This window comes from Antechinus flavipes, chromosome 3 (assembly GCF_016432865.1).
Source record: "Antechinus flavipes isolate AdamAnt ecotype Samford, QLD, Australia chromosome 3, AdamAnt_v2, whole genome shotgun sequence".
Taxonomy (NCBI): Eukaryota; Metazoa; Chordata; class Mammalia; order Dasyuromorphia; family Dasyuridae; genus Antechinus; species Antechinus flavipes.
The window spans coordinates 471,126,996-471,144,926 of NC_067400.1; the positions used below are offsets into that span (position 1 = coordinate 471,126,996).

The following is a 17,931-nucleotide window of genomic DNA, read 5'->3' on the forward strand; positions in this document are numbered from 1 at the left end:
GCTCTTCAAAACCTCAAACCTGTGTCTGTACATATGAAATAAGCCATGCTTTTGAACTAGTTAAAAAAAGATGAACACCTTCTTACTATGGGTATTCAGTTTCAAGTTCAGTTTGGCACCAATTCAAAAATCTTCTATCTCCAAATAATCACTGATCAGGAAATAAGAAACCATGGTGAGGTTCTGAGGTGATTAGTTGATGCCTGTCATTGCTCATCAGTTTGAATTTGGGAGAGCTAATCTGGACCAGAGATCTGGAAAAAGCTGTTCATCCAAATTACTCAGATCCACAGGTAGATTCTGATTATCCCCCTTCTCTCCCCTTGATACATCGTCTGTTTCCATAGCAGTTAAGACCTCAGTAAAATGGAAACATCTGGTCTAAGCTCAGGTAAAGGTCCCCTGGGGAAATAAATCTGCTGGATGGTAGTAAGAGAGAAAAGAAGGCTTTAAAACATAGCAACATGAAATTTTAAGGGGGAAAGAGAAGAGAGAGAGAGAGAGAGAGAGAGAGAGAGAGAGAGAGAGAGAGAGAGAGAGAGAGAGAGAGAGAGAGAGAGAGAATGAGAATGAATGTGTGTGCGTGTATACAAGGTGGGAGTGAAGAGAAAAAATGGGGAAACAGGCAAATTAAACCATATGGGAGACTAAAAAAAAAAAAACGAACAAAGAGAGAAACCAGGAGAGTAAGACAAAAAGAAAAGATGGGCTGAGGAGAAACGATAACTACATTCACAGACAAAGAGAGCCCAGCCCAGAGCAGAATTAGAAAAAAGGAAGACAAAGGAGAATGGCAAAGGTGAAAGGACAGACAAATCTGAGAATTCCTACCATAATAAATGAAACTTGAGAGTGATAAATATTCTGACAGTGATTTGATATCATTAGATGTTTAAGAGAGAACTAAATGTATCTTTTCCCCTTTATAAATCATTTGATTTGGACTATCCTTCCATCTCAATATACCTGTAGTAGATTTTGTGAGAATGACATTTTCACTGGGATCTCAAACACATGATTTGGTTCATTTTTGTTTGCTTGTTCAAATCCACATGCATTTCAAACCTCTTTTATTCCTTTGGTTACTGGAAATAAAATCAGGGTTAAATATGTGGGAATGTCACAGTAACTTCTAAACCTCAATAGTTCTATGACTTAGCATTAATAGCACTGTACTATAAAATGGTCGCCATAAAAAATTATTGGGTAGTGGTTAAAAATATGAAAAGTGGATTGGGGAATCGACCAAAAAAGCAAGGAACCGAAGCCATCAAAAGTGGTAGTCCAGTACTTGATCATCCAAAGAACACACACTACTACTCTACAGAAGGCTGCCTTTTTTTTTTAATAAGAACTACTAAGAAAAAGAAAACCATATGGCAAAAATTAGGCTTGGGCCAAGATCTTTTAACATATACCACAATGAATCAAAAATGCATATAGAATCTCCATGTTAAAAAAAATATGAGACATTAACTTTGGCAACTATGATTAAGGAGCAAATGTTTAACCAGACAAAAATAGGTGTGATAATAAAAGACAAAATAGACAAATTATGTGAAATAAAGAATTTTTTTTAATAATTTTTTATTGATAGAACGCATGCCAGGGTAATTTTTACAGCATTATCCCTTGCATTCATTTCTGTTCCGATTTTACCCCTCCCTCCCTCCACCCCTTCCCCGAAATAAAGAATCTTTTGCAGGAATGAAATTAATGAAGAAACAACATAAGGAAAAACTATAGAGTAGGACAAAAGATTTTCACCAACTACCAATAATTGCCAATAACTATCCAAGATACATAGGAAAATGACACAAATATTCTTATCAATAGGAGACATTCCTCATTAGATAAGCTGTCAAAAGATATGAACAAATAGTTTTCAAAAGAATGAGAAATTTAAAATGATTATATAAAATATGGTCCTTAACACAAATGGTAAGGAAAATACAAGCTAAAACAATCCCAAGATTATACCTCACACCAATAAATTGGTTAACATGACTCAAAACTGAGGACAAGAAATGCCTATTGGATTTTAGGAAAAAATGCATCATTAAAAAAAAAAAATTGTTGTTGGGATTTTGTATTGATGTGATCATTCTCTATATCAAATTGGAAACATGCAAATAAAATGATTAAACTGTTCATCCTCTTTGACCCAGTAATCCCACTCCTAGGATAAATACCTAAAAATGTCAAAGACAAAAATAATATTCATAATAGCAATATTTGCATGTCAAAGAACTTGGAATAAAATGGGCCCCCATTGATAGGTGAATCACTAAAAATCAACATATGAATGCAGTGCAATATTACTATGCAATAAAAAACTTATAAATATGAGTTATTTAGAGAAACATGAAAAGATTTGTATGAACAGATGAAGGATGAAATAACTGAGAACCAAAATAACAATACAACCAGTGGCTTTAACAATATGAATGAAAAGATCAATAATAGGAAAATGGATTCTGAGCAGCTGAATGATAAAAGAAGTTCACAAAGAAGAGCTAATAAAACACATCTTCACACAGGACAGAGGCTGAGGGAGGGGGAGAATGCAGAGGTTTGTCAGATAGCATCTGATGCTTGTTCTCTGTTACAAAGATTCAGTCTGGGAAGTATATAAGATTCTTTCCCATCTCACTCCAAAATGACATCCAGAAGAAAAAAAAATGAATCAATACATGCATTTTAAAAAACGTTCAATTTTTTCACCATATCTTTCTCTGTTTCTGGCTCCTTGAAACAACAGGGACTATAGCCAAAGGCCTATAAAGTTTCATTACATTTGGTAGGATGGAAATAAGAGGGGATTATCTTCTCTTCTCTTTTCCATATAGCTTATAGTTGTCTTTCCCTGACTATTCTAATAGTGTGGGATTTCCTCCTTTAGTTTTCCCTTTGTCTTTGTATATTTCTCTATCTTCCTCCATCTCTCTCTTCCTCTGTCTCTCTGTGTCTTTCTCTGTCTCTCTGTCTTTGTTTCTCTCTCCTTCTCTCTCCCTCTTTCTTTTTCTCTCTGTCTCTGTCTCTGTCTCTGTCTGTCTCCGTCTGTATGTCTGTCTCTGTCTCTCTGTTTCTCTTTGTCTCTCTGTCTCCCTCCAACTCTCTCTTTCTTTCTCTCTGTCTCTGTCTATCTCTGTCTCTCTGTTTCTGTCTCTCCTTCTCTCCCTCTTTCTTTTTCTCTCTGTCTCTGTCTGTGTCTGTCTGTATGTCTGTCTCTGTCTCTGTCTCTCTGTTTCTCTTTGTCTCTCTGTCTCCCTCCAACTCTCTCTTTCTTTCTCTCTGTCTTTCTCTCTCTCTGTCTCTCTGTTTCTGTCTCTCCTTCTCTTCCTCTTTCTTTTTCTCTCTCTGTCTCTGTCTCTCTGTCTCTGACTGTATGCCTGTCTCTGTCTCTCTTTCTGTTTGTCTGTTTTTGTCTGTCTGTCTGTCTTTGTCTCTCTGTCTGTCTGTCTCTGTTTCTCTCTCTCTCTCTCTATCTGTGTATGTATCTCCGTCTGTCTGTCTGTCCATGTATCTCTATCTATTTCTGGTTCTGTTTCTCTGTGTTTTTCTTTCTCTCTTTGTCTGTCTGTCTGTTTCTCTTAAAAAAAAAAAAAATAAAAAAAACTAGAGGAGACTTAGGGGAAATAGCCTCTTTCTCTTTCAGTGAGCCATATTTGGTAATTAAAGCCAATAGAAATGAAACACAAGCTAAGGTAATCTGAAGGACAGATGGGGAAAAGCTCTAAATTCTATCTTAATTCTTCCTTTGAGAATTTAGCTATGAAACCTATAGTATAAGTGGTCCACAGAATATGCCCCCAGTGTTTTATTTACTTTACCACTGAACTAAGATTACAATATTATTTTATGTATTTTATAAAACATAACACCCTTTTCAATAATACCTTCCTTAGCATACTCAGATAGCATTTACTGTAGTACTCAGCAAAATAATGGAGAGTGAACTCAAGGAATGGAAACCTTGGAGGGGGGGAATCTCCATCTCAGCAGATGGAGGGATAGAAAAAAGAAGATAGAAGATACCTTCAGCAGCTTTCATTCATAGACAATAGGGAACAGTCCTCTATTGGTATTTTATAATGATTGATGTTCTAGCTGGGATGTCCTTTTTGTCTGCAGTGGACTTCTGGGCCCTCTTAAGTGGTCTTTTCTTTCCTGATTATTTCTCAGTGTCCCCAACTCGTATGGCTGCAGGATTTTATAATCTCTCATCTCCAAAATTTCAAATAAATGAGATTACTAATTCCCTTTCCACAGGAAGCAATTTCACTCATTCTTGCAAGCTAGTGGGAAGAACTACAGCAGGAATAGATCTTTCCATCCAAACTGAGGTAGAAAATAGCCAAACAAACCACCAACACTCATTCATTCCCTCTAAGCCTAAAATTTTAATCATTCTGCAACACATCATTTATATATGCTATATTTTACTTTAGTATTAATAAGGAATGAAATGATTTAAGGTTGCTTTCTTGAAACAATTGCCATATTTTCTGGCACATAAAACTTGCTTTTTGTTTTTGATTTTGTCTTGTTTTACTACTCATTAGCCATAGAGTCCAAAAATATCATCTAGACTTTACCTAAACAATTGTTTAAGTAAGATTTTTCTAATTTTTTTTTTTTTTTTGAATAAGGAACAAGAGTACAATACTTTATTTTCTGGGGTCAGACCATGGGTCCATAGAATTTTGTCTACAAAATCTTGCCAATAATCTAGTCATATCTAGATAATTTTTATTTTTTTAGAAATATGGATACTTTTGTAAACAATCAATCACTCTATGTATATTTTTCTTATCCAGTAGTAACCAACTGCATATCACCATTGCCAGGGAACATCAACATATATCTAGTAAATCTTGGTATGTAACAAATCTGAGATATTTCACTGGCACACTTAAAACTCACCAGGAGACTAGAGAAATGACTCAAATGATTATTTTTTGTGATCTCCTGTAACATGGCATTGTAGATGATTTTAAACTTACTTTCACAACTTCAAAAATCTTTGATAATTCTGCCAAATTCATATTGTCCCAGAAAATTTACCAGGGAGTATCATTTCTGAACCTTCTATATAAGCCAATCTACTACTGTTCATTGTTACTACTTGACACAATAACAATTCCCCCCAAACTCTCTATTCTTCCTCCCCTTATTCAATAGGCAATTTCTCATTTTCTTACCAGTGGGAGAGATGTGTCTCCAAGTAACTGTAGGTTCTGGTCTACCTGTTGCTATGCAGGTGAGGCTGATATTGCTGCCTTCATTGATGGAAATATCTGAGGAAATCTCTATGATTTTTGGAGATACTGTGAAAATAAAATAAGTGAAAGAAGAATCAAAATATTGGCAATATATAATTATGGTTTGTTTGCATGATAATTTCCAGATTAAACTATGGCGAGAACTGTCAATGAGAAAAATTACAAATAACCTTAAGCCCAAAGAAAAATCATACAACATGTTTGGTTTCTACCTTTTCCCCCTAAATTCCAACTAGGTTTGAAAAGGAATAGTTTGAATAGGAATCAGCCTACTTGAGGTCACAGAAAAGGGAAGCTGCTTACATCCAATAACATAAAAATATCTATTCCTGCATACCTTCAATATACCAAAGTCACAAGTCCAGTAGAATGTAAGCTCTTAGAGGAAAAGGATTCTCTGTTGATATAAAGCATGTTGCTTGAACGAAATAAGTGTTTAATAAATGCTGATTATATTTTTTCTTAATTTTAGTCTTATTAATTAGCATGTTAAAATTGGTTGCCTGTGGAAGAAGCAAAATTACTATTCCTACATATTACTATATAGCTTTCCCATTTGTAATAATAATATTAATAAAATAAAATTATAATATTAATTCCTTATATTAAAAAGGAATGAATCATCAATTAACATATCATATTTCTAAAGTATGTTAAAATTTACAAAATTCTTACAAATAATATTTCATTTGATCCTTACAAGACTCTAACTTATAAGCTGCGAAGTGGGTTTCACTAATATATTTAACCCCATTTTACAGATGAGAAAAGAAAAACTCAAAAAATTTAATTAATGCATCCTAATTACAGAGTCAATAAGTGGCAAAGATTAAAATTCATATCCATTGAATCCAAATCCAGTGCCTTTTCTACTACATTAAAATTACTTTCTAATAATAGAAATTACTATATTTCACAATAACATAGTTTTAAAGTTAGAAGGAAATATGAAGTTCATCTAGTCCAAACTGCTTATTTTATGTATGAGAAAACTGGAGGCCAGCAAATTTAAGTGATTTGCTAAAGGTCCTACAGGTAGTAAATGGCTGAGACAGATTTGACCCCAGGTCATCTGACTTCAATTCAATGTATTTTCTACAATAGTACAAACTTCCATCCAATAACTAGAATCTTCCCTTTATTAAGGGGAGGCTACTTCAAAAGATCTTTTCTGTTCTCTCTAGTAAGTGACCCTTAGATATACTCCTCAAATCTTAATTCAGTGGAACTGACCCCACTGAAAATATTAGTGATCAATAGTCATTTGTGCTGATGGGCCTTAACTACTTTCTTGAATGGTGGTACGGATTCATTTTTTACTTCCTATTGTAAACCTTATATTTTAACAGTTTGTGGATAGTTTGATATTTTCTAAGAACAATCCCAGACCTTTTATTTTATATGGGATCTTATCTTGAAAAGGATGTTATGACAGCCAATGGCTCCTTCCTTAACTTAATTTGAGTTTCTCTCCTTGCTAATTTAAAATCAGATCATTTTCCTTTAGAATGGAGAAAAAGGCAGTGGTGTGTGTGTGTGTGTGTGTGTGTGTGTGTGTGTATTAGGCAGCTGGAAAGGAGGTGAAAATAAAAGAAAACCCATATCAAAAATGGCTGAGGCAAGGATATGGGGACATGGGTATCCAGGTTCCTAAAATGTACTATTCTAATTTATAAACCTGTCATATTAAAATGGAGATTAAGCCTTAGAGGTCACCATGACATTTGATTAATGATTTACCATTTGATTTGAAAATGTACTTCTATATCCATTATTCATTGCTGATATTATAAAGAACCCCAAATCCCTAAGTGAGAGGGGCAAGAGGACTGGAATTTTAAAAGATGATCCTGAAAACATGTATCTTTTTAGTACATTTTTACCCATTGAGTTCTTTTGGAACCAGTCTTCCATCTACCCTTTTCATATACCCTTCCTCCCGCCCATTCTATGCTGGCTGCCATCTACAAAAGCCTTGCTTCCTTTTTTGGAGGCCAGACTGACTACAAAATATCTGTGCTGGCCTTGCAAACATTCCCTCCAATGCACAGGTAAGTAATTTATTGATCTGTAAAAGCACTCCGAGATGCTCAGGAAGGGATTATGTCACGCCAACGCCATGCCATAAAATAAAAAATGATGGACTTTGTGAACACAGGGTGATTTAGAGTTTGTAGCTGAAAGCGTAGTTAAAGTACATTTTAAGTGGAAATCAAGGTGGGTAATGAATTACTCACACTTGGGAAAGGCCTTCTGGGAGTTCATTTTTTCCAGCTTTTAACTGGGATAAAATGGTAATGATAACTAATCTTCTAATCACACACTAGAGAACAATGGACAATCCCCAAGTGAAAGAGAAAACAGTTTGGGTCAAATCATTCACACTGGTGAGTGTATTAAATGGATGGTCATACTCTGAGATCTCAAGAATTATCTAGAATTGTCCCTTTTCTTGTAGCTGGAAAGAACCCAATTCATTGGTCCAGACCTGCATTTTTACTTGGTGTCCTCTCCAGAAAAATTCAAGTTGTGGAGAGCCATTTCATATGGCTCTTTTGTCATTTATTCATTCACTTATTCAATAAGTATTTATATAATGTGTAGCTATGTGACTCTGAGCAAGTCACTTTAACCCCTTTTACAACAGTTTCTTCATCTATCAAATGAGATGGAAAAAGAAATGGCAAATTACTCCAGTATTTTTGCCAAGAAAACTCCCCAAAAGGGTCATAAAGAGTCTGACTGTCATATATTATGTTAGATACCAAGGGCAAATGACCAAAAAAAGTCTCGGATCTCAAGAAACTTATTCTATTTGGGGAAAATAACATGTACACAGCTAATAGGTTTGAATTAACTCTGTGATTTCATTAATACTGGAAATGCTCAGGTAAGAAAATTCCTACTATCTGGACTTGGAGGCACCTTCACTGTAATTTGTACCTTTAGAGTTGCTATTGGGAAATGAGGGTCTAAGAGACCTGCTAGGGACAGACACAATTCTACTGACATTCATTAAAGGGAATACTTGAACTTTGCTCTTCCTGGCCAGCTCACTACCCACTATGACTTTCCTCTTTCATGCAGGTAAGTAAACAGAAAATATATATAAAGTTATTTGGAAGGGGAAGGCACTAGTTAGATAGCATAGTTGATAAGTGCTAGACTTGGAGTCTGGAAGTTCTCAATTTTAATTTTCCTTCAAACACTTATTAGCTGATATCCCATAATTCTAGAAACTAAGATGAAAAATGCTCGTGCAAATGAGGTGATTGATTTCAAACTGAAAATGAGATGGGACAGCTAGTGGTGCAGTGGATAGAGCACCAGCCTTGAAGTTAGGAGGACCTGAGTTCAAATGTGGCCTCAGACACTTAACACTATCTAGTTGTGTGACCCTGGGCAAGTTGCTTAACCCCAATTACCTTAGCCAAAAAAAAAAAAAAAAAAAGAAAAGAAGGAAAAAGAGAGAGAGAATGATACATACATTTTTGGACTTGGCCAAAGTGGGGATTTGTTTCATTTGACTATGCCTATTTATTGGAGGTATTTTCCTCTTATTTTGTTAATTTGAGAAAGGGGGATTTTAAGAGAGGAAAAAAAAATTTGTAAAAAACCATTTTTTTCCTGATTTATTTATTTTTTTTAAAGAGGGGCTTGGATTAGAAGTCTTTAGAGTTCCCTGGTAGCTCCAGTTTTAAGGTCCTAGGATTACCTGCTTCCTTCTATTTATTTTGACCAATAAGCCTGGAGTATGTTAAGATTTTTAATAGAATTTTTAAATGGCCCTTATAAATCATTTATTCCAATCCTTTGTTTTATAAGTGAAGATGCAGATACAGTTCAGAGTGATTTGGTCAAGATCATACTGGATAATAAGTTGCATAGCACAGATTTGAAAATATTCTTCTTATTCTAAATATAGCATTTTGTTCATTATATTATGCTATTATCCTTCATATGAAAGACAGGATGGAATGGAGGAAAAAAAGGCCTAAAGTCCTCTCATTAGGAGAGACAGTTGGGTGGTACAGTGGATAGGGAAATGAATTCAAATTCAGTCTCAGACACTGTGTGTGACTCTAAACAAGTCACTTAACACTATTTGCTTCAATTTACTCATCTATAAAAGAAGAAAATGGCAAACTATCCCATTATCTTTGCCAAGGAAACCCCAAATGGGGTCACAAAGAATCAGACATGACTGAAATGACTGAACAATAACAACAATCTTTAGGAGGCCTGAAATTGGCTTGTCATCTATTATTCATGAAATCTGGGGCAAGTCACATACTCTCTCTGAGTCTCAATCTCCTTTTTGGATATTGAAGATAATACTTGTCTTAATTGCTTCATAGAAGTTCTATGAACAAAGCACTGTATAAACAGTAAAGTACCTCATAAATGCAAGTTTTATTATTATTGATTAATTTGTGGCCATAATGGAACTTGCACAACGGTCACATTCATCACCATTTCACTGATTATTTTTTTGTCTAAATCAAATTTATTTCATTTTCAGGTGTCTCTCATTCAGTTTCCATGTTTGCAGTTCTGTTCTTTCTAAATGGGTTATTATATATGCAATAACAAAAATACCTAATATTTATATAGTACCTAAAGATTTCTAAAGTGTTTTTTCTCATTTGATGCTCAAAACCATATGAGATGGGTGTTTTGTGGTTGTTTTTGCTGTTTTTATGATTTTCATTTTCAGATGAGGAAACTGGGGTAAGGTCACACAATTAATAAGTACCTGAAGTAGTATTTGAATTCGAGTTCTGACTTTAAGCTCAGTGTCTTATCCACTGTAATATGTATTACACTTATTTCTAATTGTAGATGGTTTCATACCCATGTATGTAGCAATAGCATCTAACAAAAAGCCAAGCTAATATTTATATTCTTCCAATAAATAGTGGAATGTGTTATATACAAAACACAGTGTGGATTCAATTAGAGATACAAAATAATGTAATAAATAGATGATCATTGTCCTCAAAGAGTTTACAAAATATTTAGGGAGACAATAATTTAACAAATTTTTTAAATTATACCAAAACTCACTAATAGTATAAGAGAGATCCTAAAGCTCATGACTTACCATGTCAATCCCCTGATCAAGAAGCTTTAGAAGCTCCCTATTGCTTCTAGGATCAAATTCAAAATTCCTCAGTTGGCTCTTGAAGCTTTTCATTATCTATCACCAGTTCAACTAGATAGAGTGAGTAACCATCTATACTGATGGTTCTGTTTTAGTCCAAATAGCCCACTTGTCACCAGATTGAAAGCCATGTCCCCATAACAATTCCATTCACATCCATCTCCTTTTCTACTTGAAATAAAACTCGTTAAGATATTTGCTTCATGCTGAAGAATACGTGCTAAGAACTCAGAATTTAACTGGGCCTCTGGTCATAAAACAGGTACCTAGGTTGTGTAGTGGGCCCAGAGTTAAGAAGACCTGAATTCAAATCTGAACTTACTAGCTTTGTTCCAGAATCAGTCACTTAGCCTCAACCTCAATCTATCTCAGTTTTCTCATTTGTAAAATAGAAATAATAATAACACCCATCTCTTAAGGTTTTTATGAGTATAAAATGTTATAATATTTGTAAAGTGCTTTGCAAAGTGCTATATGAATTTGAGAGATGATGATGATGATGATGACAAATGGAGAGTTGAACTGATTGAGTAAGAGGAAGCTATAATGGAGAGACCATTCAAAGGACAGGTGTAATCTTAGCTTGCCCATCTGCCACCTCCTGCTGTGCCTGACTGAGGGGAAGTGATTTACAGACTCCAACAGAAATAACGGGCTAGAAGAGCTGCAGACTACTTCTGGAGACAGCCGTACCAAGTACAATGCCTCTCATGTCCACACCAGCTGACTGCAATTAGATTAATCTAGTTGTAAACTAGAGCCGAGGTCCCATTGGATTCTGAGAGAAGTGCTTCAAAAACTATCATACTCCTTCCAGGAAAGGAGGTAGTAACTACATGGGAGACCACAGAGTTCCCCTAAATTCCATGTCTGTCCCTGCCCAGTGTGTGAGAGATATGGATGGAAAAGTTTCCTGATAGAATAATGGACCCTCTTAGAGATATGCTGGAGCCAGCTCCAATAGGCTAGCAAGAACTGATAGTTAAATATCTAGTGTCTTTTACACTCCAGAAACCAGCAATCAGTAAAAATCACGGTTTGACTTATTATTTTATTGATTATCTAAACTTAAGAAGGTGATGGAGACAATGTTAATAATGCAGATTAAATTTAAAAGTGTGCTATGGGTACATTTTGTTTGGAAAGTCAGGTGTTAAACATTTATCATCGCTTTTCTTGCCCTTCCCTACTAGGAAGCAGTACTCTACATACATCTCCAGTGGGTGATGGACAAATTATTATGTGACACATAAGATAACTTGAGTAGTGAAGAAAAGCTGTAGTAGGATCCAACTCTTATTGGGGAGCTCCCCAGAAAGCAGAAAAATAAAGTTTTACAAATGACTTACATTTTCTTCCCAAGAACCAGCCTATGGAATTGTGTGAAATCTGATCACCAATGGACAGGCCATTAGGTTATGAATTATTTGAAAATCCATGAAAAAAAGATTATAAAATGACTTCAGTACATGAGGTCTTCTTTCACCTCTAAAGAGCAGTTTCAAAGGAACAGAGAATAGGAAAGACTAAAAATATAATTGTTAGACCATCTACTGAAAACCTTAAAGCAATATATAAATTGTTAGCTGTTTTATTGTTAGATATATATATATATGTATATATATGTATATATATATATAATATTAGTAGTAGTAACAAAACTATTGTGTTATGATATTACATTAAAATACAAGATTATAAATATGTTTTTCCATGACAAATTAAAAGGAATTGAAATATACTAAATATTACATTCTTGCTTTAAGTCAGAGATTCTTAACTTCAGGTCTATAAACGTCATATGTGTGTGTGTGTGTGTGTGTGTGTGTATGTGTGTATGTATGTATGTATGTGTATATATATATATATACACACACACACATGTATTTCAATAACTTTAACTATGTCTTCCTTTATTCTTGTATGTAAAATACACATAAATACATGTATGTGCATACATATACATATGTATTCATGTGTATTTCTATGTGTGTATGTGTATGCACATCCTTTATAATCCTAGGATTTTATGCATTCAGAAACATTATTTTGTGAAGGAGTCCTAGGTTTCATTAGGCTGTCAAAGGGTTTCATTATCTAGAAATTGTTAAGAACTCTTTCTCTATATGAAACCAAAGGCAAAGATAAATTAAAGCTCAATAAAATGATGACTCAGAGGCAAATAAAGGAGTTGGCAGAGTTAGTTTTATAATGTGTCCAGGAGAACCAAGAAACATCACTTTATAGGACCCTTGCTTGTGTATATAATGAACATCTCTAAAAAAGTCTAATATGAATATAATTTTAGTTTATGCTCCAACATCTGTTGCCAAGTTAAGAAAGTAAAGAAATCCTTCCAAATTAATACAAAGATGAGCATTGGGCAGTATAATGAAAAATATGTTGGAAAGTATGGTTCAAGATTAAGGAAAAAAAGAGCAAAGGCTTATAGACTGCACAGAAGCCTCAAATGTCCGTTTTGTGAATATTTCCTTAAAGAAGAGTATTGGGATGTAGTGAACATGACAAATACTGAACATCACACAAAAAAATAAAATTGATTATATTTTAACAGACAGGAAATGACTAGTTAGTCATATGGGAGCCATTTCTGAATCATCTCTCTAAGAATAGTCAGAACTTTAACTTATTAGAGCAAAGATCAAAATCAATACCAGAAGAAAGAATAAAATTGAGACAAAGATATTGAACACTATTAAAGAAACTGCAATCTGAATTTTTAAAGCTTTTGAAGCTAGAAAAGTGATTGGATAGAAATATGGAATAGACAGAGACAGATTAAAATACTTCAGAAATAAATTTTACTAATATAATCAATAACAATTATGAAGAAACTAAAGGTCTTAAAAAGTGATAAACAAAATATCATTGTCAAAAAGAAAGATGTAGCATTCAAGAGCACATTGGTTTAAAAAAAAACACCTCATTTCTTATGAAGGACAATAGTAAAAGTTTACATGTAGTATCAACTATACTATATATATATATATATATATATATATATATATATATGAAATGAGCAAAGACATTTGATAAGTGATCCAATTAAGCTAGATCACTTTACATTTATTTATTTAAATTTAAGTTATTTATATTTAAGGATAAATAATAAATATATGAAAAAGGATATATTTGCCACTATTGTAGCCATTTTCTCAGTCAAAGATATTGGCACTATTACATTCAGATTCAAATTTAACAGTCCTTGTTATGCTTTATGGAAATAAATTAGTTTTATCCTGTGTCTAAAGGAACCAAAAAACATCATTTCATGGGACCATTGGACATCTATTACAGTGCTCAGAGTGAAAACCTGCCCCCCTCCAAAAAATTATCTGGATCAAATATAATTAGAAAAGATCAATGCAGAGATAGCAAAAATTTAGGGTTCTTAAGGATACATTCTCAAGATATTTGAAAGAGTACAATAATAAATTTATTTACTGACAATATTATTTGCTTAAACAAAGCACAGAATTTCCTCAATTTGCCTGTATCAGTTTTCTGAATCTATTTCATTGGGTTGTTGTAGACATTAATGAAATACTGGAATTAAAAGGGAAAAAAAAGGATTTAAGCCTGAGAGTACATTGGGAATTCTAATCTTAAGTCATATAGTTGTTTGAAAACCAAGAACTACTTCAAGTCCCAGACACAGATAATTCTCTTTAAAAAACAAAAACCAACAAATTCTTAGCTTGAGAAAATCCTTCCTGACTTTTAGACCTTAGTTAAATGTGGTAAGTTATAACACTTGAAATGACTAAGTATCTACTTTTACCAGAGAAAAGTTTTCAATTCATTATACTCTAGCAAACAAGAGCCAAAATGGGATTTGAATAGGCAAAACCCCAAAACTGATAATAAAGAGGAATTCAACAGCCACAAAACAAGTGGAGATATATGATCATTAGATAACAAAGTAATAACCAGCAGAGATAACATGCCATATTCAATGGCAATTCCAGTTTATGAACTGGTAAGGAGCAACTAGATAAGACCATTATAAGGAGGTTTCTGAAGAATAGGTTGTTTTTCATTTGTATGTACTGGTTACCATGTTTCTTACATATGTACATCTATACATGTTCACCATGGCTAAATATATTTCCAACATGAGTGTCTATCCCAAGATTCTCTATGCATGTAGCACTCTGGGATATGTGTCATGGTCCTGGACCATGTTTTCTTTCTTCATATTTTTATCATCTATGTTTTTCTTTTATTTTAAAAATAATATTTTATTTTCCTCCAAATACATTTAAAATTTTAACATTAATTTATTTTAAAATGTTGAGTTTAAAATTCTCTCCCTTCCTCCTTTTCTCCCTCTTTCTTCCAAGAGAGTAAACAATGTGATAACTTATATACATGCAACCATGTAAAACATTTCCATAATAATTATTTTGTAGAAGAAAAAGAGAGAGAGAGAAAGAGAGAGAGAGAGAGAGAGAGAGAGAGAGAGAGAGAGAGAGAGAGAGAGAATGCAAAAAAGAAAGAGAAAGAAAGAAAGAAAGAGAGAAAGGAAGGTAGGGAAGGAGCGAGAGAAGAAAAATAGTATGCTCTGGTGTGTGTTCAGACTCTATCAATTCTTTTTCTGGAGACAGCATTTTCTATCATGAGTCCTTTGGGACTGTCTTGGATCATTGTGTTGCTGAGAAGAGCTTAAGTCTTCTTAAGAAGAGCTTACAATTGTTCATCATATAATATTGCTGTTACAATATGCTCCTGATTCTGCTTACTTCATTGTGCATCAGTTCACTTGATCATCATCATCATCATCATTGAACTGATGCACACACAAATCTTTCCAAATTAAAAAAAAAACTCATCCTATTCATCACTTCTTATAGCACAATAGTATTTCATTACAATAATATAGCACAGCTTATTCAGCTATTCCTTAATTGATTGACATCCCTCAATTTCCAAATCTTCACCATCACAACAATTGCTACTATAAATACCATTTATAGATCCTTCTTCTCTGTCTCCATGTTTCTCTCTATTTCTGTCTTTTTCTGTATCTCTCTTTCTGTCTCTGGCTCTCTCCCCCTACTCCCCCCCTTCCCTTCTCTCTTCCCCTTCTTTTTCTTCTCCCTCTGGATTCAAAGGTATACAGTTTTATAGCTCTTTGGATATAATACCAAATTGCATTCCAGAATGGTTAAATTCACCAAGAGTGAATCTAATCTATGCTTTTTCTTAATAGGGTTTATTTTTTCTACCAACACAGTGCATTTTTAAGGGAGTGGATCTGTGGAAGAAAAGATTTATCTACACTTTTATTATGCTGTTTAATATGCACTATAACTACTTTGCCTTTGACTTAAATGTATCTTATTAATAAAAGTAAACACACTGGTTAGAATTTTCAGTCAATGATTTTAAGTCGATGAAGACCTACGGAATATCACAAAATTGGCATGGATTTTCTCAGGATCATGTATGTAAGAGGATGGTAATTCTAGGTGTTATATTTTTGGCAACTGTCTGAAATTTTCAATTTAGATTCCCTAATACTGCAGAGATCAATGCACTGGGGAAATTTTTGCTTTCCTAAACTATGTTTGGACAACAGTTTCCCTATAGATTTGGGGTGTAAAGATGTGGGAGAGTATATATATTATATATATATATATATGCATACATACATATGCATATATGTAACATATCATACTAGTTGCTTTCAGATAATTTGTATAACTATATATCTAATTACTGCTATGTGTTGGATAATTATGTCCCATGTGAGTACAAATTAAATTAAACAAAGCATTGTGGATATTGAATCTTTACAACACTGATGCAGAACCCTGCATGTATATGCATACATAGATCTGTCTCATGGCCTAGCAGGAGTCCTTAAACTACAGCCTGTGGACCAGATGCAGCAGCTGAGGACATTTATCCCCCTCACCCAGGGTTATGAAGTTTCTTTATTTAAAGGCCCACAAAACAAAGTTTTTATTTTTACTATAGTCCGGCCCTCCAACAGTCTGAGGGACAGTGAACTGGCCCCCTATTAAAAAAGTTTGAGAACCCCCTGGTAAGGGATAAGGACTTGAATTGGGCCTTTGGTGGTATTGTAGACTTTGGGGAGATATGATATACCTCCTAAATGAATATGAGGAGAGTGATCAAAAACTGTTTTCTCTAAATTATTTGAATGAGTAGACTATTCTAAAATATATGAAATATATGCTAACTAGATTTTCACTAAAGATTAACAAAGACTACAGAGACTCAAAAGTTTGTTAGAGGAGAGGGAGAACTAGTAGTTAGATCATCACCCAGAGAAAGAGCTATCTGTGAGATTAGGAGCAGCTAGAGATGCTGATGAGTTCCTATGTTTCTCAAAGCATGGCACTCTAAGCTAAAAAGCTTCTTCGAGATTATCTAGTCTAATGAGGTACCAATTGGGTCCTGGGTAGGATAAGTCACTTAAATACTACAATGGTAGCCAGAAACTGATGTGAGGAAAACTGATATGAGGCTATGGGAAACTCCTAAAGGATCATACTCATTATGAAGTTAGTGGAACATGATGTCACCATGGTAGAATGCTTACAAAGAGCAAAGACATAATTTGGAGGACAAAAGACAGCCAAAAAAGCTATGATTACATTTCTTAGCACTTGGTTTCCTGGTTGATTGCTATCCTTCATTTTCAAAGAAGAAAAAAAATGACATCACTATGTTGGGGTCAAGGCATAGGGTGTCTTATTATGGTTGATCAGATCAATATGAATACAGAATGTTCTATCACCGGTTGGGCACAAATTATCTACATGAAAGTTTGGGGTGTCTCTAAACTTAGCATGAAGAGGAAAAGATTTTTGAATTTATGTTGCTCGTAAAAAGAATGTTTTAGAGTCTGGTAATCAAAGGATCAATGAAGGAAAAAATGTGAATGCCAAAAAATATTACAGAATGAAGGCTATATTGCATGTTGTACAAACTAGCATTGGATTAAATGTGATGAACTGCTGTAGGAAAAGAGCTACATGGAGTCAACATCAGAGGGTAAAAAAAGCCTGTGAACAAACAAACAAAAATGATTCTACTGCTTCTACGTTTTTTCTTTTATGAGTCATGCAAGTAAGCTAAGAATCATACTGTTTGAGAATTGGAAGGGACCTCAGTATTCCTTTGAAACAACCTATACATAAAAAGAATGCCCAGTGTAACATAAAGAACAAATGAAATCTCCTCTGCTTGAAAATTTCAAAGAAAGTGGAACCCATCACATCTCTGGGTCGCCCATTGCTTTGGTTAGTATGAATAGTTCTGAAATTTTTCTTGGTTTCAAGCCTAAATTTTTTCTTTTTGAAACTGCCCCCATAGCTTTTATCACCGCCCTCTGGGGCCAAACTGCAGATTCCTCAATACTCCTTCAACATGACGATCCAAAGCCCCAAGTGTTTATTTTCCTAGTTAAATATGCTATAAATTACTTTA

At 34.1% G+C, this 17,931-nt stretch overlaps 1 protein-coding gene across 5 annotated transcripts in view; it reads right to left on the minus strand.

The window, feature by feature from the left end:
- LOC127554796 (neurotrimin) overlaps positions 1-17,931 on the minus strand; it is a 1,375,146-nt gene that overhangs the window by 214,729 nt on the left and 1,142,486 nt on the right. For all 5 annotated transcript variants that reach the window (XM_051986653.1, XM_051986657.1, XM_051986658.1 and 2 more), the window contains one exon: positions 5,205-5,330. In XM_051986653.1, the coding sequence (XP_051842613.1) occupies positions 5,205-5,330 (126 nt within the window). The remainder of the gene's footprint in view (positions 1-5,204; positions 5,331-17,931) is intronic.